The following is a 23,944-nucleotide window of genomic DNA, read 5'->3' on the forward strand; positions in this document are numbered from 1 at the left end:
TGCGATGATGCCCCACTTGGTTTGGGATCGGCAGACATTTCAAGCTCTGTCTTAGAGGGCATTTTTATATAGGTCCAATTTGGCTTTGAGCTTTGTTGCGTTTTCCTTGTAATTTAATTAAGGAACCTTTCTCCCTTCTCCTTTGGTCTGCATGATTACTTGACCTTCCACTGCTACCTCTTACACTACTCCATAACCTTTGGGTCATTGCAGACATCTACTACAGATCGCAGGGGAGCCTGGGAGGCGCAGCCCAACCGCCAGACAAACTCTTCTTATCTGACCTCCTACATAGCAGAAAGGCACGGAGGATCAGTGCAGGTACATTTCTCTCCTTGTTCTTACTCCTGTGTGTGTTGATTTCCTATGTGTATTCTGTTTGTAATTGGAGTGTCTTTGTTTTCATTTTGATTTGTTTTGTGGGTGTGGCGGGGAGCAGCACTTGGTGTACCAAGTCTATTAGAAGGTAGGGTTGTACTAATCCAACTTTTTATCTCCTGATACCAAAAACTATGTTGGCTAATTCTACATAATCGTGTTAAAAAGGGCAATTCATCATTAGAAAACTAATTTGCAATTTTGTTTCTGCAGATTAAAACTGCTTTCCATTTAAAGGCAGGAATTAAGCCTTCTTTAGGCTACTTGAGATACTTAAATCAATTAAATTGAGTTTTATTCATTTATATTGCACCATCAACAATTGGTGCGGTCTCAGGGCACTTTACAGAGTCCGAGTCCGTAACCGCCTAGAGTAAGCACCTAGGCAATGGTGTCAATGATAACTCCCTTTTAACAGGAAGAACCTTGAGCAGAACTCAGCTCAAAAGGAGGACCCATCTGCATGAGACCAAGCCAGTAGGGAGATAGAAAAGAAGGGAAAGCAGCAGCAGCCGGGCGAGTCAGGGCAGATACAAGTCTGTCAGTGGGTAAAAATGGAGTGTGTGGCCAGCATTCAACGTATTGGTTGTACAACATTGTAATGGGTACCCAGTGTTTTCATAGGGTTACTTTTATAAGAATAGGATAAGTGGAGCTGTGAAGCAATGGTATTTGTGAGGATACTTACAGCTAAATAGGCAGGCATTCAATATATAAATATATATCATAAGCAGAGTCGAACATTTTGCATAATAGTACGGTAGGAATGGGCAGCAGTAAGCAGGGGTTTCTACCATCGAACGAGGTGTACAACTGCAGCAGCATCCCACAGTGGAGATGGTCTAGAGTAGGAGGGGAAGAAAAGAGAAAATAGGTTGCCTTATATGCAAATGTGCCATTGTAATTATAGGTCATGATGGTGAGGAACAATGTTATCACAGCCATACATAAGAAAAGATTTCACATGCATATTACAGTATCTAAGCGATTCACTGCCTGTTTGTCGAAACATAAAAAGAAACTGGGATACAAACCCTTGTCACCTTGTAGGCAACGGAAGAGAGCAACAAGAAATACTGTCACTTCATCTACCTCTTGCATGATAAAGAGATAGGGAAGAAGAGGGAGATGTAGAGGTGGCTTCATCAACTTCAACAGCATAACACAACGTGATGTAGAGATAGGGAAGAAGAGGGAGATGGAGAGGTGGCTTCATCAACTTCAACAGCATAACACAACGTGATAAAGAGATGGGGAAGAAGAGGGAGATGGAGAGGTGGCTTCATCAACTTCAACAGCATAACACAACGTGATGTAGAGATAGGGAAGAAGAGGGAGATGGAGAGGGAGCTCGGCATGGTGTATTGCAGCGTTTTTCAAACTATAGACTGCAAACCAGCCCTTCCACAGTCAAATTGTGCTTCTGTCACTTGCCAGATAATTTGCAGCATCAGTATACACACACAATGAAATGGAATCAAGGAACCATGATCGACAGAAAAAGAAAACAAGTGTTTAACAATCAGGAAATAGATATCATAGGTATCAGAGGTGTCATCAAACATAGAGGCGTTACAGAGGTAGTAAGGGTGTAGTGGTCATATTTGAGTAGGCCAAGAAGCAAATACATTTAATAGTTAAGAGTAAGTTGGCAATACAAATAGAGAGATACATATACAGAGAATGGGTAACTCCCTGTGCTAGCATTTAGCGTTATGTTTGGTCAGCCTTATTAGCCCAAAGTCTGACACGACTGGGCTTCAGGACAAGGACGTTTGTGAAGTATTTTGCAATGGGTCGGGATAATGATGCACAATTCTTCACATGTTTGTAGCCTAGGCTTCAATGGAAGTGGTGGCTACGTGATCGAAAGGGTGTCTGCATCTTGAATGCAGATATGAGGATTTTTACACAGGAGAGGGGCAACATAGCAGTTCTACTGCCTACTTCAGCCTACTGTGCTTTTTGATACACTCAGAATTACAAGAACACCTATACTTTGCTAACGAAGAGGTCCCGGTAGGCAGCAGGGGACAATTAAATAGTTTGAGGTAATTTGGACCTAGGCTTACTCTACTTTCAACAGTGTACTACTTTTGTCAGTGTAGAGGCAAGTACAGTTGAGAAGTCGATTCATCGATTCAATGGTCAGTTCTTCAGATTTGAATAATGGGGTTGAGAGCAATAAGACAAAGTTTATGGGTATACGTACTAAACTACATTTACTGACGATTGAGAAGACAAATAGATTGTTTTTTACTAAGTATTTGTCTAGATTTTTATTGGCAATGGCAAACTCAGAATAGCTCCAAAATTTCCACCTGTGGCCAAAATATATTGCATCCGTTCCATTTCCATTTCGCTTGTGAAATGAGTGATGTTTACACCAAGGGGGATTAGGGGCAGGTTTAGTAGAAATAATAGAAGTGCAAATGGTTTTTGCGGCTTGAGGCCTCAGGCCAAATGCCACGTTTGTTCCCGTAGATAGCCTTAGCCCACACTGGCCCAATAGTGGAATCATGGTTAATGTATGCCATATTCCAGAAACTGTTTAAAATGTCTATTTGCCGTTTTGCAGTTGCCGGTTATAGCATTAAAGCGAGAGTTTTTGTCCCTACATAAGCGTGTGCTTGCCAACATGCTCACCTCGCTTCTGCTACAAGTTCTGCATACTTCACTTCACTAGTTACTTAATTTCACTTCAAAAGACCCATTGCATAAGAAAAAAAATAGTGAAACAAAACTACAATGTTACATACCTGATGTCCACAACTATGGAGCACGGTCCTTCAGCCTTACAACCAGCGCAGCCAGAAGATGCCCAAAGCAGCAGCTCTGTGCTTGCTGAGACCGTCAAAACTACCAGCACCGTTGAACCAAAACTGGCTGGTTTCGACTGCATTGAGGTTTGTTGTCGGGACATTGAGACAGGTAAAGCTTCACAGCTAATAATAGACAAAAAGGAGACCGCTGGATTGTACTTCAATGCAGAATGGTACAAAAATGCATCGCAAAACCACTAAGCAAGCCATCTTTGGAATATGCAGATTTGTTGCAGTCATGGTTTGTAACTTTCTCCAAATGTGGAGGTGTCTGCTTTGTATTTTCTGGATAAGTCTCACTTTCACAAAGAGTGTGTCCAAAACGTGCGCTTCAGTCAAACACCAGTCAATATTCATCTAATCAAACAAACCATGAACTGGAGAAAAGGCAAAGAAAGAATGGCGTGACTATGCTGTCTGTAGTTTGTAACCTGACATAGGCTTGCAATCGGGGCATACGGAGGAAGAGATCAATTTTGGAAAGCTAGTCGAACTGGTAGCAGAGAAAAAACCCACTTTGAAAAGCTTCATGCTCGCTGGGAAATATCCATCACATGATCACATGAGCTATTGCATCATATATACTCTCTAAAAAGTAATGCAAAAGACTGCGGTTATTGTGAATAACAAAGTAAAGTAGTATAGTATAGTAGAATTAAGTTAACCTTCTGAACCTGCACACGCTGACATGACTAGCATTCACTAAACTCTCTGAATTAACACTAATTGGCACTGCGTCGTCTAGGAACTTGATTGATGAAACAAAAAATACAATAAATAAAACAACCGATCTGAACCATAGAATATAGAACAGCCTTCTCATTCAGTTGCCTTACAGGTAGCTTGTGCAAGCAAAGAGCAGAAAGTCTGCTTCAGCTCAACAGAGCTTGACTGTGAGATTGACTGGCTCATGCCTGCTGCCCCTTCACTGCCTCTGCTGTGTGGATACCCCATTTGATGGGAACTGTCTAGTGCTGAACCCATGACAAAAGCGCCCTACACAGCTCTCTCTCTCTGTCTCTCTAACACACACACACACACACACACACACACAAAGGACCATAGGATTAAATGAATTGCATTACCTGTAGCTTTAGGTTTGACCATCACACACATTTCACACTTGTTTGCCCCCTCCCACACGCACAATCTTGGTAAGAGCCAGCGCATCCAAATGCAAGCAGTAGTTGAGACGCCTTCTAAGCAGTGGCGGCTGGTGATTTATTTGTTTTGGGGGGCGCAGTTGGGCGGTGCGGTTTAAATCGCACTACACAATAAGAGAAAAAAACACACAAGAGGTTTTGAATATAATATATTCAAAAACAAAAGATTTATTTCATGAAAACACAGTGCTCAACACTGTCCATTAACAACTCTCAACAAACTGTATAATTGGGCATGAGAGGTTTAGAGCAGAATGGTTTAAGAAACATTGGGTTGGGTTCCAGATGTTTAAACATTGGGTAGTAGAGGTTTAGAGTAGACTAGATTCAGAAACATTGGATACTAGAGGTTTAGAGCAGAATAAATTCAGAAACATTGTGTACAAGAAGTTTAAAACAGAGAAGCTTCAAAAAACACAGGGTGTAGAGGTTTAGAGGAGAACAGAGTGAGAAAGACTGGATGATACTAGAGGTTTAGAGCAGAATAGATTCAGAAACACTGGATGATACTAGAGGTTTAGAGCAGAATAGATTCAGAAACACTGGATGATACGACATGTTTTCGAATGCCAATTCGGTACCCTTCGTCCAACTGCTCTGCAATACTCAGTCTTCCAAAGAGGTTTAGCTTCAGGCTGTTATTTAGATGGCTAAGGCCAGATTCATGCTTTTACATTTTTCAGTAAGGTGCTTTAGATCCCTCATACCCGTTGTAGTCCAGAGTGCTTCAGACCCAGGACTTTGGAACAACAAGACAGGGGAAACAAAAATACGCATAACTAACTGAACAACCAGCTAACCAACTCTGCTTAGCATAGCCTACAGGTTTGACGAGAAGCTCCGGGTGCTATCAGTGGTCTGCTGCTGAATGTTTTTATCCGGACCTTTGGGTCCCAAGTCTTTAACTCTCTTCTTGTCAACATCTAATCGTTGATTAAACGGTGTTTCACATAAAGATATATATTAAAAATAATATATATTTTCGGTTTACTTTACAATATGCTATTTTATATCGTATTTCGTGTTTCCCTTTTGTTACAAAAAAGCCAGAAAAACACCCTTATCTCTCTGCTACTTTTTCTGTCCTGGGTCTGTCAGATAGGATCACACAGTGGCATTATTCCCTCGATTTCAACTCTAATGCCACATGTTTCCTATGGCATTGGTCTACCGTAGGCTAGGTTTAAAGCACTTCATGCGATTCTTATTAGACAATTTTATTGTCTATACTGAGAGTATCAGTCCGATGCAAGAATATAAATTGTTCTAAAATGTATATTGAATATTTACCTTAATCCCTAAACCCTAATACCTACTTCCCTAAACTACTAATGGGGGAGGGAGAGGGAAGAGGGGCAGGCTTCAGTACCTAGCCCCACCCAGACCATTGACTGTTATTAGCATTTGAAAAGCCAAGCCATCAACTAAAGACTGGTCATAACACCTGGAGTCGGACATTTGTGGGTGTTTGGCCAGTCCGCATATTAAAGTTCTGCGGGGACCAGAATACCTCTGGCAAATAATCAGTTTGGCGGACGTACTTTGTCGGGATATTCTGGATACATCGCTTTTCACGCAGTGTTTACTACTTTCAAATGATTTTAGTTGTTAAACCATTACGGTATCAGTTTACTAACACAGTCTATACAATTATCTTAGAATGGTCTGAGCATGCAGAGATCTATGACTTACCTTGAGTACCCCTAAATGTAAATGTTTGCACTCTGTAAATGACTTTGATCTATATGAGGTTTTAACCAAATTGAAAATGTCCATGTTTCAGGTGGTGAGTTCAACCAATGGTGAACTGAACATAGATGACCCACTGGCTAATTCTAACGCCCCCATCACTGCACATGCTGAAGTGGAAGTGGTTGAAGAAGCTAAGTATGTTGAATTTGGTTGTCATATAAATACATATTTTAATGTTATTATGATATTGTGTCTCTCTTCATGGTCCTTTTGACATCTGGATTTATGAATCCCTGATCAGCATTTGCACTTCCAACCCACCAAGTACACACACACACTTTAAGCAACACAATAACATGAAGTTTAACACATATTTGAAAATCGCCCACTCTACTGTATGTATGGTAAAAGAACTGTCAAGCTCAAGTTGCTCTCAATTATGAAAGCATAATTCAGCCCATGCTTAGGTTCTCCCCCGGCTTTTTCACCTTGCTGATCAGTCACAACTGAGCAAACTCAATCGCATCAGACACACCACCTCCTAAACCATTAGCATCCCTACACCAGCCTCTGGACCTCCGTAGTAAAGGCAGCACACAGTTTAGTACTTATCACTATAAGTTACTGATCACTCGCTCTGTCATTGAGCCATTGAGACTGCCTGACTCTAGATGCAGGTTTAGATACAGGATGTTTATATAGATATATATATGTGTGAAAGGGCGTGTGTATGTAAGTAAGTGCTTGGACATGGGCAGGTGTTTGTGTATGTTTAGAACCATATATCCAATGTAACCACAACCATCCCAACTACCTTCGCAACCATCTTCGGTAATATAGCCTCACCCTAGAAACAGCTATAGCAATCATAAGACCTGACATAGCAGCATATTTACCTCCTTGACTGCCATAGCAACACCCTTGCATCACATAAGTAACTGGTTGATGTACAACGGTAATGCCCTTGGAACCACCTAATATTTTTTTTCTTTGTGTCTTTCTCTTTCTCTTGCCTATTAATTTTAACCATTGGAAGCACTTTACTCAACATATTTATTCTCAACCATTGAAAAGATTTTTACAGCATATTTATTTCACAAATAGTTTAAGCACATTGTTCTCTTTTTGCTTTGCCAACACCATTATGTAATTATTAATTATATACAAGGTCGAACCTTAAGATGCACAGACATTCAACCCTGAGTATATGGCGGAATCAATATTTAATCTTGAATATGGTGGAGCTTGTTTGTATTTTTCTGAGCTAAATGTATCATATATTTTGAGCAATATTGTAATCCAGCGCATATATTGTGAACAGCTCTGCTAAACTGAATGACAGTGGGGTTTATTTTAAAAACATTTCTAAAGGATGGATACATAACTTGTATTTTGTTCTCTTTGCGTCTTGTCCGACATTTCTTTTTAAAATCAATACAAGCAGTCTCATAGAATTGAACTCCGTCTTTCCCCTAAGACTTTTGTTGAATAGCTAATTTCAATAATTGGAATAAGCCACATTGCGTTATAAGCTGTCTTTTTTCAAATAGGATTGCTCAGTAGGCCTGTGTGTAAACATGTAACATTTGGCATATTTGGCTAATATGACACTGGGGGTCTCATTTACTAACATTTGCGAGCGTAGCGTAATCAGCGCCTTTGCCAAACAGCGTAGCGTGATTAGCGCCTTACTCCGCCCTGTAGTGTTATTAGCCCGCCGCTAAAATAGGGGAGAATTGGCCGGCGTGTTCCTGCCACCATGGATGATGAGTAAGAAATTAGAATTACAGCTTTTAGTTCACGAGGTTACAGCAAACTAAGACGCCGTCCACACTAAATATAGAAACGCATACATATTTCTCTGTTTAGCCCTTCTGTCCACACTAAAACGTCCAGGTGCCTTAAATTCTGTGATTGTTATTTCATCCTTTTTACACCGTAATGCCAGCGTTTCTTCTCCAACATTCCATCTAATGTTAGGAAGGGGACACTCTTTGTGAACATACGTTTATTGTGGACAGGATCGTCAGTTGCCATGGCACTGGGGGTAGCTTGCGCTCGATAGGCTATAATGTCAAAATAAACATGTAAGGTGAAATGAATATGCTGTTCTGTCTCTACAATTTACTTAGTTTAGTTAGTGTACTTCAGGTACACATACTTTTCCTGAATAGATACCTGTTACTCCTACGCAGAAGGCGAGCGCTGTACTCTGTGTGCTTGAACGATGGGTGGAAAAGGCAAAGAAATAGCTGGTGGGACCATTTTTTTATATGCCTATATTAAATTATATATATCAAATATAAACATAAAAACAAATAACATTTCTGATGTTCAATTATTATTATTTTTTTTATTAGTTGCATAAGATTTCTCGCACGCACATAGTTTTCATTTAGCAGCTGATATGTCATACTAAAACACCTCTTGCTTTGTTAAACATGAACAGACCTGGTTTAGAACTGCTATTATCAGGCGGAGAATTCTTACGCAAATAAGAGAGGCGTTCTCGTCAGGCAGTTTTAGTAAATACCACAGAATCATAAATAGGCGCACTTTACGCATCTCCTCCCATCTGCGACGAACACCCACTTTCCTTTATACCCTCCCAGCAGCGGGCAATCTGCGTTTTTACTCAAGTGCGCCACCTTTGTAAATTCGGTTCCATGTCTACCTGCATTTTACGCAGAAATTACGCCTGAAGTGAACGCAATTCTGTTAGTAAATTAGGCCCTGGGAGTGATTGCAAGTAGGTCACTAGTATTAAACTAGCAAGCAGAGCTATATTAAAGTTCAGTAAAAAATGTTACAGAAGTTACAAATATGAATGCATCATATGCTTAATGATATTTTTACTTATAATGGCTCCTCAGAATGCTGCACAAAAATGATGTGCTGCTATTTATTGAACTACTACATACTATGAATGTTGACTTTGAACCAGACCAGACCTGAAAGGTGACGAGAAAGGTTGTGACAAGACCACTGAAGCACAGCAATGTATTTTTTCTGTCCATTCCTATTATAATTTAAGTAATATGAAAGTTTGTTTTAATTTTTGGCAGATAAACTGCATTTCCAAAATTGATCACCAATGGATCCCTTAAAAAAAAAGCATCATTACTCTCTTCTTTAAGACCACTGTAGCTTTATCAATGTCAATATTCATTTCCATCCTCCATCCCTCCCTCTATCCCCCGCTTCCACTCATCCTCCATCACTCCCTCTATCCCCCACTTCCACTCTGCTTTTCCTGCACTGAGTGTTTGTCTCATCATCTCTGTTTAAATAATGTGTCTCTGTCTCCTCTCTCTTTCATACTCCTCTCTGTAGCTGCGTGAAAATGCTCAACATGTGGTGAGTCCCTCTCTCCACTCCACTGAAACTATACCAATCAGGGAAGCTGGAGATATGTGTGTCTTGGTGTAGGTTAAGGATCTCTGGATCAGGCTTAAAGGGACAGACTGCTTAGGGTCTCATGCTTGAGCAATACACATTAAAATGTAAAAGAAAAATGACTATTTGAATGAAAAGTGATTTGATAAACACTTTCTACAAAAAAAATGATCTTAAAAGGAATCATTGGGGAATTGATGAAGTGTAATGTTTGTCTTGTGGAGGTGTCTGCAAGGCTGTCTCTGGAGAGGTTTACTGCCCTAGTGCTTCACAAAATGAATTGCCGTATTTAACACTCTGGAGTCGGTGACAGATTCAGGCACTTAATTGATTCTGATATGCTCTCATATTTTTGAAAATCCAGGTAGTGTCAGTGGTTTATCAATATTCTTGTTCATCTACCATGTTAATGCCATATATCTGAAGGATTACAGCTTTTCCTGTGTCCTCTGTGCTTGTTGATTTTTTGTTTGAGGTGGTTTTTTTTTATCCATTTGTTAACTATTTTGAGGCTCAAAACAATCCAGGGAAGTCCTTAGCACAGAGCCAGTTATTGAGAGTCTTCTCAATAAGTATGTTTAACTTCTTAGTGTCACTGGCTTTAAAGCTGCTGCCCCAATAGATGCCTGCAAAGAAAATTGTCCTTGCCGCCACAGACTGGTAAAAGGTCTTGCTGCACACATTAAGGAGTAGAAGTAGAATCTGCTCTGTCATGTCTGTAGACAGCCTCAGCCTTTATCAAGTTGAACACCCAGATATTTGTACCCTCCACCACCTCAGTTGAACTTAGTCCTGGTTCCCCAGAGAGAAGCATCACTCCAGTTGGAAAATGTTTTTTTCATGGTGGCAATGCATGAAGCAGTTTAAAAGTTCCAAACGTTGGTGTCAGTCATTGCAACCCTTTCTGTTTTAACAACGATCAGCGATTGTATATCTGGTTTAACAACGATTAGCCATTGGCATAGTTAAATGTGAAATTTGTGGAGTACATTGTTATCTTTTTATGTGGTCATTTCAGCCACTTCCACCCATTAGAGCGTGCAACTTGTTGTCAGTCGTGTCGTACCTCCATCGTAACAACCCACAATCTACAATTAGGAAATGACTGTCTTTGACTGGAATTTGTGCAAGAAATACTGATTTAGTTGGCTGTTATAGTAACTTTAGGTGATTCTCCTGGGTATAATACAAATAATGTTTTTGTATGTATATAGCACTTTCTTAGCATTTTGCGCAAAGTTATTTATGTACACAAGCAGTCTGTAGGGGGATGAGATTGTTCTGGTTAACTCTTCCGACGAACCTGACAAGTCTTTGGCTCCTCGTCGTCTGGGTGGTGATGAGGGGCAGACACACAGCAGTCACTCCACAGACGTGGGCATTTACATTTACTCAGTTCTTACATCTAACATGTTATGTACATCCTATTTTTCAGCTGCATCCGCTTTCTTACATGAAAACCTGCAGGTAGTGACCGCACAGCGGAACAAGGCGGCACTAATCTGGGGCAGCCTCAATAACTGCCTAATTGGATGGGCAATAGGAATGGCCTAAAAAACCAATTCAGTCAGATTTTTTTTGCTTTAATCCCTGTTTTATCACATTTGTGTGTTAAAGTGGTGCAAAGCGTAGAATCACGATTTAGGAAATTCATATACGGTAATTTGTGTTGGCATTGCTGACTATGCCCGCGACTCCAAAGGGTTAAGTTCACGTGCAGTAAAGGTGTGGAATGTGGTTTTCTGTAGCCACAACATTAAAATGACATCTGTATCAAGATCTTAGGTCTTGCTTTACAAAACCTATCCACTTTTTCTTTTTTTCTTTTGCTGTGGAAATATTGGTCTCTGAGCTATTAGTTTTTTTAATTCTATGTACATTCTGTAGCTTTTGTTCAGTGTTTGTCTTTCCTGATGCCTCATAAATATCTAGGGAATGTGAGTGAACGCGTCAGTAATGATTGTGTCATCTGTATATTCATAGGTGCTGCTGCTTCTTCAAGAGGAAACGGAAAAAGAACACGCCTCGACATAAATGAGCTACTGAGTCAAATGAGGGGGAGAAACTGAACTTCTGAGAGAAGGTCGAAAACCCGAGAAGAAATACTAATGGCTTCCAGTTGGGAACCCTGTATCTGAGAGTGAGACATGCATTGTGTTTTCCCAGTGAATTAATTTATTTTCAGTTGTGTTTTTGTATGTGTATTGTTTTTTTCCAGATGTGTTGGTGCACAGGCTTGATAGGATGTTGGACACAGCCATGGTTAAAATATCAGTTTAATTTGCTGTTTGTTCTTACCCCCATTTTGTCCACCTACCTTACCTGTGTACATGTAAATTAACACTCTCCCTTCACCAAGATATATGAATGGAAGTGGAATGACCTGGGGAGTTGCAAAATAAGAAATGGACATTTTTATTTTAAATCATTATTTGGGGGGTGGGGGGTGGGGGGGGTCGCAGCTTGCACTTGTTATTCAAACACAGAGCCTCTGTTGTTCAGTTGTGATTGTGAACACATCAGCTGTTGCCATAGGATGACAAATGCAAAAGACAGACAAACTGCCTACGGCTCCATACCAAAACACCAAATACTTATTTGCAACATATGAAATGATGGCCTTGAGCTTGCCCCCGTACATTATGTTTGACAGACTGGCATCATGTTCTTTGATTAGATGGTGAAATGCCTCAGCAGCATGGGTTTCTAAAATGTCACTGGTTTTCTTTCATTGCGGAGATGCTTGTTGTAAAGCACTCTCTCTGTCAACAGTTTGTGCTGCTTTAGTTTCCATATGTTTTTTGTTTTTTTGCCTTAAATTGAGTTTTGCTATTAACAAACTGATTTCATACACAGAAATGGATGCCAGAGATGAGAATGTTCAGGTCATTGTACACAGATAATGTTTTTAGTTTTTTGTCCCTTGGTAAACATCATTACATTAGGCAAGGTGATGACGCTGTTTACCATCTCCACCCCCTATTTCTGTGCCATTGGATTTTTAGCAGATTAATCGGTGATTATCAATGGGAAGAAAAGGCAGAATATAGTCAGATTGGGTGAGGCACATAAAGACAATGCAGAATAGTCTGTGGGGTTGAGGCGCATGGTCGTCTTAAACCATTCTACTCCTGGAACCCGAAACCAAGTCAATGCCTTAAACTTAACGGCCTATCCAAGCATGTCTTAAGTCGCCATCGAACCCTAACAATCCCTTGGACATCACTGCTCTGGACCTCATAGTGTGTAGACGACAGCCAACTGTCCCAGGATTTTAAAGAACTTTACATCCTCATTCCAGATCTTAGAAGGGTCTTGAGCAGTGGATGGGGCCTGTTATGAACTTCACTGAGTGCAGTGTATATAACAGTGTTCAAGGATTGGGGTTGGAAGTTTGGGACAGCTGAGGTCGAGTTGTGGTTTCCTGAATACTGCATACATTGCACGGCATTGTTTTTTGGGAATGAAAATCTAAACACAATAATGACTAGGTTGCCTTGCTTTTCTTGCAAGATAGCGCATTGTTCCCCTTGGATTTCTTTTTTATATATATTATTTCCTTTTTGAAATGTACAGTAAATGGAGCATTAAAATGTATTAGTACTGTCTGTGGTAAGATTGCCATATGTTGCATATACCCTGAAAGACCAAGAGCTATGTGTTAGGGAGACTGCACAGTGTATTGTTAAGCTATTGTTTACTTTAATTGGCGTTGCCTGTACCTTTCTTTCCTGTCCTGTCCTTTAATGTACTGCACTGATGGGCTGTGTTCCCTTGGGTTCTCTAATCCATCTGTCATCTAAAGATTTGAAGGAGTGCAGTGGAGAATTGCTATGAGACAAGATATTGAAAATGAGTGCCTGTACTACTTCCTTTTCACAGTGATTGCATTCAGTGTGACGTCTAATTGTTTGGTATGGACATCCATACGTTTGGGCACATTCTACATGCTGCTTTGGGATGTTTTTGGGGGCGAACAATGCTGAAACGTTAATCATGTCCTGCTGATGATGCATTAATCATGCCCCCCTGATAAATCATGAGAACATTGAAGATTAATTATGCCGTATGGTCAGACGCTGATTGTTCAGACAGATTTGTGTTTGAACAGCTAGTACCTCACCTTCAGAGGTGTTGGGGCAAGGCTCACACTCTGTGCCTACCCTGAAGTTCCCTATTATCATGACCAGCCTCAGACAGCAGAGCCAATAAACTGATCATCAGGCGATGTGTACAATCTGAGCGAAAAGCATTAACAGAGCTTTCCCCCCCCTTCATTTTCATAGTGACTGAGTATCAACTGTGTGTGGAACTAATTTCAAAAGTACTTGAAAAGTCAGTTTTCTGCTTTAAACTGCAATATAATGTTTTGTGTTCTGTTGCTGTTTCTAATTATTTTTAATCTCATTTGAGAGTCAAGAGTTATTGTTGTGCCTCTGTTTTTGTTTGTTTGTGTATTCCCTTTTGTAGAGCTTGTTGGCTATTCATAGGAGTGGCTCTTGCTACTGTCAACATCAGGCCAGGAAGTAGCAGTAGCTTGTGGCTTGTTAAGCGGGCTCTTCTGTAACTGAAATTGTTGATGTTTTGCGTTGAATGTTGTTACACTAATAGGGAATTTAAATGCTATTTTAAAGCCCCCCCCCCCCCCACACACACACACACACACAAACACAAACAAACAATACAAATGTGATAACTCTACTGTCCTCTGTATACTCTGTGGGTGTTCAAAGTCACGGGACCAGATTGGATGTTTCACTTGCTGGCCAGTGTTACTACAGACCTGCTTTGGCAATATATTCACAACTGACCTTAGCATATGCACTGACTAGATCACATTCCATAACCTTTCAAAATTGGAAAGTGGATGGTTTTACATAGATGGATCTTTGTGAGAACCTTGATTCACTTGAATGAATATTTCTTTTACAGAAAGGTTTGCTGGTGTTGCTGTCATGACTACTAACATTTTGGCAGTTTGATTTTTATTTAACAAGTCAGCATGTTTGCTTGTGCGTATGTGCAGTCAAAGACACATTTTCATTGCTCACTGAAGACTGTGACTGCTCCAGTTGGGGAGAAGCTTGAGTGGAACAGGCCTGAGACCATGCATAGGCTGGGCTGACTTCATGTGGGCATCTATAAACAGTTGTATGCAAAAGTGTGGGCACCCCTGTGTAACTGACAGATTTAGTTGACTTTGAAAGTGAAAATAAGTAAAAAGAGCCCTTGCAATATTCAACAGTGAGGCTTTAAAAATAGATAAAAATAAACAGTTATTGTGGCGTGTCCAAAGGTCTAAGCTAAGTGTGACTAAGAAGTTCATTATGTATTGTCAGTTATGCTTTGAATCATGATCCTGTTTAGAAATCTGTCTTTTAGGCTTCCATTTCTTCACTGACTACATTTACATCTTGTATTTGGTGATGTTTTGTGGAAAGCTACTCTTCTCTGTATTTGTTTATTTCCTATGCCACTGGCTGCTAGAAATAGCCATCATAAAAAACTGAATTATCCACCTGCATACTTAACAGTTGTCGAGGGATTCTTTTCAATTACTGTATTTTTGTTATTTCAACTTCATCTGTTCACAGTATTTATTTTCAAAATGGCTTGTCTAGGTTTTGCTCTGTATATTTCAGACATTGACTTTTGTGGTTGGTAAAGTTTCCCTCTGATGGCCCTTGTTGGTAGACCCTGTTTGTGCAAGCAGCAATGCACAGTGGAAAGGTGCACCTCTCTCAGCTACATTTTCCTGCAGGTCTTTTGAGTCATGAGGGGCTTGGTGTGCTTACGTTTTAGGTCCTCAAGATCTCGTTTTCACTTCCTTGAGCAACCATTTCTTAATAGTATTTGGGTCATTGGGAAGCCAGCTGTAATGCTTTGGTGTGTTATAAAAATCTTCTTTTGTATGGGCATCAAATAGGTTCAGTTGGATCCGGTGTCCATTGCTTAGAGAGGGCTATGTAAGTTGAATGTTCCCTCAACATTTGTAGAGTCAGACAATTCATCGAGATTCGGCTTGAGTTGCGAATGACGATTCTTAACCTGCTTTACAAGTCCTAAGTCCATAATTTAAACTTGTGAGGCCTTTTTTGAGACTTTACAGTGGAAGAGGGCCTAAAACTTTTCACATGTTATAATGACTTTCATTTCTCACTTTTAAAATGCTTGTTTGCTTTCTTTTCATTTCAAAAATCAACAAAATACATATTTTGCTCAGGGTGCCCAAAGTTTGCATACAACTGTAATGTTTGAATGTTTGTATGGAAGTGTTTGTGTGTCAATCTTATAGAGATACAGTTCTTCATACACAGTTGGTACCTCAACAAGTGTGGGAGAAATGTAAAATTTCAAACCTGGCAGACTTTTTATTCCGCAGTTTGCCACTCATCCCTAAGACTGTCTGGGAGATGAGAGTGCGTCTGTATGGTATGTATCTGCATGGCTTGTGAAGGAAAAGCTACTAATTTACACATGCAAGCATTCTATTTCAAATTCTGGGCATGAGGCTCTTTGCCCTGATTTTATCCAGTAGATGTGATCGTAATTTCTCCACATTACACCTAGAGTGCTGAATTTTCTGAAGGATGCCGCTTTAATACATTGTTCATCATTCCAATAATCCAGATTATAGCCCCCTCATCCTCAATGATTTGGATTTGAAATTGCCTATCTTGCTGGAATGTTAATTATGTTCTGAATGTGTCACAGCGGATGTGCAGAAATGTCAGAGGTGGAAAGAGCTCTGATTTAAAATGGATTTGCACATCTGGCACTTTTCTCTTATTGTATTCAAATTCTTTGAGGGACTTTCTGTTTTAATCTTATTACTACAGTTGTTTGTTATTATTAAGTGAACATTTGTTAAGAGTTCACAATCATTGTTTTGCGAAAAAGGTTTTTCTTCCTCCACGATAGTGGAAAGCAGACTTTAGTAGTACTTCAAGAGTATATTGCCTCCTCTTCCTCTGGTGGTGATTTAAGGCTATGACTAAACATTGAATCTGATGTATTATGAATATTGTGTTAAAATATGAATGTCTTGAAAATATATTTGAATGATTTAACCTTGTCAAGGGCTTCAGTTGTGAAGAACCTATACCTGTTTTTCATTCCTTTTGTATTTTTTGACAATATAAAGGTCCTTATTCTTTCTATCTTAAATGCCTATTTTATTCCGGAGGACTGGTGTGAATTGTCACTTGTAATGTTTCAGATTCAATTTTTATTCCCACACTTAAAGGGAAACCTCAAGTTTGCACCTGTTTTTATGTAAAATAAAAAAAAGTGTTTTAACATTACGTCAAGAGTTTAAGTCAGTCATATGTACGAATTGCATGGTCTCTAATCCCAGTCTATAGCCATTCATATTTATTTATTTACTAGTTAATTTAATTAACCTAGATATATTATTTGTTCCCTGTCCTGCTGTCAAATCATATCCCTCAAAAAGTGCATTGGATAAGAATCACAGGCGACTACTTTCAGGTTAGAGACAAGTTTACTGTTCATGAATTTACATGTATTTCATTAATTAAGCTGTATTCAGGTCTACACTACATAAAGAAAAGTTGGATTTGTGTCTGTAAAGGACCAATTGAATATAGTAATATGAATATTTGGGGGACCTACGCCCCTACTGGTTGTGTTGCTATTAGAGAGCAGTATACATGTAAAATCCCATAGACCAGAGTTTTGCAAAAAAAAAAAGGTACAAAGCCAGTGAAGTTCTACAAAACAAATATTTGTATGTTTGTGTTTGTACAGTAATAACCTACTAACTGAATTTAAAGTGGTATTTTGCCACTGACAATGGGTATAATGTCCTGTAACAGTAACAGACAACTGAAGTACACCTACTGCTCAGTAGGTGGAAGCATCGTGAAAATGTGTTATAACGTCCCCTTTTACTTCCGGTTTGAACTATAAACTTCCGCCCGTCAAAACTGCAATTCCTTTTCCCAACCTGGTAGCCAACATGGTGAGTTGTGAGGCTTTTATCCCTTAAACAATCTAGCGCCATCCATGTTATATTTTTGCTTTGAGGATACGAATTAAGGCTTTCTAACAGATTGCACATCATGTTAATCGTTATATTGACATTATTGACTGTATACCTGATTGAAAATATATATTTACTACGTACGATGTCATTTTGTATTAGCAAGCTTCTACATGGCCTAGCCGTTTTTTAACTCCTTACCTATGGACCTAAGTGCCCATAAGTTGTCCATTCCGTCCCACAATGTGTTGATGTATAGTACGCACTTTGTATGCATAAACGATTAGTAAGTTAGGACTTGTATGTATAGTATATATCAGCGTCCCGGGTTTGTCTTGTATCTGTATCCCCTTCCGAGGAATCGCATACATTCTTGGTTGACGTTACTGCTAGTAGCGCCGTCAACCCAATTAGCGGGAATAAAAACGTAGTAGTATTTGCAACTGGCTGGCATTACTTTTAATTTATACGTTGCAACTTATTGTGTGATTTTACTTAGTTCCGGGTAACATATCAAAGTCAGTATTTCAGAGATTAGCCGCTAGCTAACTTGAATCACCACCATCTATGTTGATGGTGGTGGTTGCGATGATAGTTGGTTGTGTATTGGCTGGTTAGTGCGTTTGAAATGTAAAAGAAAAATTCTCTGTAATGCTTCTAAACTATGGTCTTGTGGGTGTGCCTTTAATTAAGAGTACATTGTACAGATTTACTTAGTTACTTTGCCCATCTAATTATCGTCTGCATGGAGGAAAAAGGAATTATTGACGACAATAAATGTAGACAATTGTAATTTACATGTTGCTTTGTCGTTATGTTCCTCTTAGGGTCGTGTCAGGACTAAGACTGTGAAGAAGGCAGCCCGGGTCATCATTGAGAAGTACTATACCCGACTGGGTAATGACTTCCATACCAACAAACGAGTGTGTGAGGAGATTGCCATCATTCCCAGCAAGCCACTTCGCAACAAAATCGCCGGGTGAGTGCTGATCAGTATTGACCTTTTATAGTCATACCCTTTAAGTAGATCTTGATCTAATGGTTCCTTGTGCATTCTGCTTTGTCTTTTGGCTTGTGCACCTTGCCTGAGAAGATATGTCACCCATCTGATGAAACGCATCCAGAGAGGCCCAGTTCGGGGTATCTCAATTAAACTCCAAGAGGAGGAAAGGGAGAGGAGGGATAACTACGTCCCAGAGGTGAGTGCGGTTTTGGCGGTATTGCTTGCTAAAGGTGTGATGGCTTTTTTACACCTGTTTGCAATATGGTTTTATGGTTCATGTGCCATTTGTAAGCAACTTCAGTTGATCCTGCAAGACACTTCCTATTGCTTGATGCCTTTTCTGGAGTAGTAATGGTATTATATGAAGACTATGTCAAAAGAGAATTAAACAGGTCTGTCTCAAATGGCCACGAGCTTGAGGGGTTTTGAATCAAATAACATGCACATGAAGTAATATGATATATTTATTTAAAAAAACTAAATTGATAGTGAGAATTTAGAATGAGGTACCTGAACAACCAACTACAGATCAGCTTTTGTTTGGCAGTGCTCTTACAGCTTAGGTGTATGTAAGGAACCTTTTCATTGATTATTACGGAAGTGATGGCAAGCCTTATTAATACAACGAACATGCACCTAACATGAATATTGTATGGATTGATCACCCAGTGAGCTCAAAATGTTTTAAACAAGAGCTCTGATAACATTGAAGAAAAATGTCTTATCTGCTAAAATATTTAAGGTTTTCATTGTCAAAGAGGGGCCTACCATGATACAATGTTATATCACAGTGGTTCCCAAACTTGAGAAGTGGTGTATGTTGAAAGGGTAGTACTAAACATTAATGAATTCCTGTGAAAGGTTCTTGGAGCTTAACGGCCAAATGAATCCATGTAGTATAGTTTCTTCCAGGACTTTCTTGAGGCTAGCTCAACAATGTTACCTCAGTCTCTAAATGTGATCATGAGGTTTACCTTGTTCTCAAGTGGAGCTATAATAACATTGTGAAAGTTTTGTTTTATTAGAGGCTTCAGGTTATCCTTGGCTTCCTTAGTAGCTGGTAATGGTGGCAGGCTTGTTTCATTGTTCTGTTATGGTCATGTCCCAAGATGGATAACGTTAGTTTGACTTGGATAGGTTTGCTGTGAGTGAAGGGGATAGTTGAAATGCAATTTATAACATTGGTGTTCCCGGGTTAGTTTGAGTTTTAATTGTACTGTGTTTATACTGTTTCTTTGCCTACTTGGACCTTGTACTGTTGGATGGGTAGAGTTAAGCTGTCAATTGTTGTGACGCCAAGGGGAATTACAATACTCAAGATGCTTTCCATGTTGTTGTTGTCTAGTTCAAAGCAGATTAGCCTGTTCTCGATTCAGAACGGTTCTGCCATTTGTCTTCGATGTTGCTCTTTTTTTTTTTCTTCGATGTTGCTCGTTTATTTTGTCATCTTTGCTCTTGTTTATTTAATACTTTTATTAATATATGATTTTGTCTGTCGTCTGCAGGTGTCTGCTTTGGATCAGGAGATCATTGAAGTGGATCCTGACACTAAGGAGATGCTTAAGATGCTGGTAAGTTCTAAGTTATTGTGGAAGTGGTTCCATGCTTAATTAAACTTAAGCACAAACTAGAGTTCAGTTGGATGCCAGGATTATGAATGTACATGCACTTTTAATATCCTATCTATAACACTGAAATGATTGATTTATTTAAAGTTGTTTTTTCTTCTAGTGAGTCAGATTGTTAGGTTGTATGTGCTGAGCTTGTTTTTGGTGTGTCGACATTAATGAGTATTCTTTTTCCTCCCTCAGGACTTTGGCGGCCTCTCCAATCTCCAGGTTACCCAGCCAACTGTTGGAATGAATTTCAAGACACCAAGAGGTGTTTAGATATTTTGTAAACTCAATAAAGGTAACATTGAAAAGCCCACGAAGCCTCTGGATTTCATTTTCAAAATGATTGTTTTCCATGAGGGTTGAATTTAGTTTAAAGCTAAAACAGCCCTTGGAACTAAACTTGATGAAAAATGACAAGTCACTCAAGGTGAGAAGAAGCTAATCATATAGTTAGCTGTACAGAGATAGTCTACCTTATGAGCACAGATCGATGAATAAAAAAACAAATCCGGTATTTTCTTTCCTAACCCAATGTAGCACTAACAATTATCTGCAGAGAGATAATGCAAAGCCACATTTGTCCATGTGAAACCAAAATATTATACTGGAATATGACACAAATGTTCAGATAATTCTGAACTGGGTTTTACATTTTGAAAGACACCACTGCATCAACCCCTCTGTCATGCTAAGAGTGTGCTACATCATTGAAGGTCACAGTCTCCGCTGTCCGATCTGCGATGGAAGTTGCCTCATATCCAATATCGAGTCTGTCCATGATGCAATCATTTTCCAAGCATCAGCACTGTTACAGAATTTTGTTTAGACAATTACTGCACTGCACCCACTGGCTACTGTTACATTTGCAGAAAGCAGAGAATATTGTTGAATTTAGACATTTACATTTAGTTATTTAGCAGACACTTGTCTAAAGCAACATCGAGGGAGGGAAGTCAATCTACGAGCTGTAGAGACCCAGTGTAACAATAAATACTCTTCAAAAAAGGAAAAAAAAGTGCAGAAATGTAAGTGCAAGTTAAAGACCGAAATGGTTATACATGACAGGATTTGGATGACCCAGGGGGAAAAAAGCATTTTTCTGTTAGAATCTGTTTTCTTTTGTTCGTTCTGTTTTCCTGCTTATTTGGACATTTACAGTAAATTGTCAATAACCTATTTCCTTTCATGGTGAAACACATCTATTGAAGACCCAGCGATAATATGAAACAAGTGTTTATTTCACACTGAACTCTGTTGGTTCTGCAAAATGGATCATTAGCTAGTTAGCTAACTCATCTCATTGTTAAGGTACATAAGAGACATAAACTAAGGTTTTGCAGACTTCTCCCTGTAGACTAATCTTAAACTTTTTTTGTGTTGGGAAAGAGGAAACCGACACTTGAATTTAGCATGAGCTGAGTCACCACTTTATTACTTGCACTACTCAGGAACTGATTCTGTCGGAGACTGAAATGATGCTCTTGGCAATTACATCAGTTAAGAACCTACTGACCTTTCATTACATGGAGCTTTATTGCCTCAAAACACCTTGTAGCTCAATTGAAAACCCCCTATGCATTAACTCATTTCACATTGTGTAGCCTTTGCCACCAATCCTGGAATTGATGGCAAACTACTATCAATAGTTATTTGGCAGCTGCAGATGCTCCTTTTAAACAGATAATGTCTGGGGAATAAGATCCAAAGAATATATGGAGCTACTGTTTCACGTATATTGTCCAGGAAATTATGAGTCACATAGTCTCTGACCTTGTGCCTATGCTAGAATGAATGACCCCATGATGACCTTGCATACTTTGCAGTGATGCTTTGTGTGTCTGTCTTGTTGAAAGAGAAAACTGGCTCCACTTAAGTGCCATCCACAGGGTATGGCATGGTGATGGCGTTAAGGTATGGAGTTAGGATTCTAGCTTTTCTTGTTAATCCTGTACTGTATCCGCACCAAAGCGCCCCCAGACCATTATATTTCCATCAAGCTTGAGAGAGGATGTCAAAGCAGCTCCTTTGGAATCTTTTTTATTTTATTCTGCGTCTCGCAAAGTTTCTTCCTTGTGATTCACACCTCAACTTACATTTGTCTGTCTATAACATATTTTCAATCATATTCCACCTTATTTCTGTTTCCTTTTGCCTTTTTTATTTTTTTTCCCTCAATATGGCTTTTTCTACTAATTCTACAGCCTCTTCCCTGCTGACAATGAGTCTGGGGGTTTATGGATAGTATGAAATAAAGCTCCCAGCTGAGGGCCTGTAAGGCATCAATATTCTCCAACTAGAGATTCTGATGATCTTTAACACCTGCTCAGTGGTCCACCAGGGTCTACTGCTTCTTCTTGTATCCTGGTTAGAACCTCTGTTCATTGCACACATTTGTAAGATATCTTCAGTTCCATGCCAATTTCTTGCATGGAATAACTTTAATTTCTTAGAAAAATAATAGACTGATTGTTACTCCTTCTTTCTGACCATTTTAAGACCGTTATCAATTCCACAAGTGCTGATGCTCCAGACACTAAAGTAGCCCAAATGAGGTCAGTTTCATTGCAACAGTTTTCAGCTGCAACATAATTGCAATTTTTTTTTTATTAATGAATGACCCTTTTAAACAAGATCATGTAAAATAGCTCAAATGTGCCATTGCAACACAGGAGTGATGGTGGGAGAAAAATGGCTTTTTATGCCTATGCAGATATTCTAGCAAAAATCAGCTATTTCTAGCTGCAATAAGTCATTAACAACAATGTAAACACTACATTTCTGATCAACTTTAGGTTATTTGAATAGAAATAATGTGAATGTCTATGAAAAACAAGGACATTTCAGTGATTTCATACTTTGACATGTTGCTGTATGTCTGGCATAACAAATTATATTCTTTTGGGTGTACAGCACATTCAGAAAGTATTCAGACCCCTTTACAATCAATATATACTCGATGCCCTATAATGACAAAGAAGCAAACCAGAATTTTTGGAAATGTATTAAAATGGGAAAACTGATATTTCACACTGACATAAGTATTCAGTTCAGATTTCTCGATTATCTTTTGAGATGTTTCTATACCTTGATTGTTGTCCACTTGTGGTAAATTCAATTGACTGGACTTGATTTGGAAAGGCACACACTGTCACTGTCTACATAAGGTCTCACAGCTGACAGTGCAGCAATCAGAGCAAACCCCAAACCATGAGGTCAAAGGAACTGCCTGCAGAGCTCAGAGACAAGGTTGCGTTGAGGCAAAGATCTGGGGAAGGCTACAGAAAACATCACTGCAACCCTCCACTGATCTTGGCTCTAAGGCTGAGTGACCAAACAGGAGCCTCTCCTCACTGAAAGGCACACCAAAACAGCTTAGTGTTTGGAAAAAAGTACCCAAAGGACTGAGAAACAGGAATTTCTGGTGTGATGAAACCAAGATTTAACGGTTTGGCCTCAATTCTAAATGTAATTTATGGAGGAAACCAGGCACCACTCATCACCTGCCCAATACCATCCGAATGTGGGGGAGTTTTCCAGCAGCAGGGGCTGAAGCACTGGTCAGAACTGAAGGAAAACTGAATGAAGCAAGGTACAGGATGAGAACCTGGTCTAGACCGTTCAGGGCTGAAGGTTCACCTTCGAACAGGACCTTAAGCACACAGCCAAGACACAGGAGTGGCTTAGAAACAATTATGTGAGTGTACTTGAGTGGCCCAGCCAGAGGCCTGACTTGAACCCCATCCAACATCTCTGGATGACCTGAAAATGACTGTCCAAGCTGAGAGCTTTACTACTGCAGAGAAATATGGCAGAAAATCTCCAAAACCCAGGTGTGCAAAGCTTCCCCAAGAAGACTTGACCACTAAGGG

The 23,944-nt window shown here is 39.5% G+C and overlaps 2 protein-coding genes across 3 annotated transcripts in view; both read left to right on the plus strand.

Annotated features, from left to right (window-relative positions):
• The window catches only part of csnk1g1 (casein kinase 1, gamma 1), a 31,243-nt gene extending 19,380 nt beyond the window's left edge, over positions 1–11,863 (plus strand). For both annotated transcript variants that reach the window (XM_080842997.1, XM_080842998.1), the window contains exons 11-14: positions 214–321; positions 6,147–6,250; positions 9,389–9,412; positions 11,435–11,863. In XM_080842997.1, the coding sequence (XP_080699123.1) occupies positions 214–321; positions 6,147–6,250; positions 9,389–9,412; positions 11,435–11,489 (291 nt within the window). In that variant the 3' untranslated portion in view covers positions 11,490–11,863. The remainder of the gene's footprint in view (positions 1–213; positions 322–6,146; positions 6,251–9,388; positions 9,413–11,434) is intronic.
• Positions 11,864–17,396: 5,533 nt separating this feature from the next.
• rps17 (ribosomal protein S17) lies at positions 17,397–20,386 on the plus strand. The gene is made up of 5 exons (XM_080843461.1): positions 17,397–17,435; positions 18,284–18,435; positions 18,550–18,655; positions 19,965–20,030; positions 20,271–20,386. Exons 1-5 carry the CDS (start codon positions 17,433–17,435, stop codon positions 20,346–20,348), a joined length of 405 nt encoding a protein of 134 aa, XP_080699587.1. The 5' UTR covers positions 17,397–17,432; the 3' UTR covers positions 20,349–20,386.
• Positions 20,387–23,944: the final 3,558 nt, after the last annotated feature.

The sequence above is a fragment of the Sprattus sprattus genome, assembly GCF_963457725.1.
Source record: "Sprattus sprattus genome assembly, chromosome: 8".
Classification (NCBI taxonomy): Eukaryota; Metazoa; Chordata; class Actinopteri; order Clupeiformes; family Clupeidae; genus Sprattus; species Sprattus sprattus.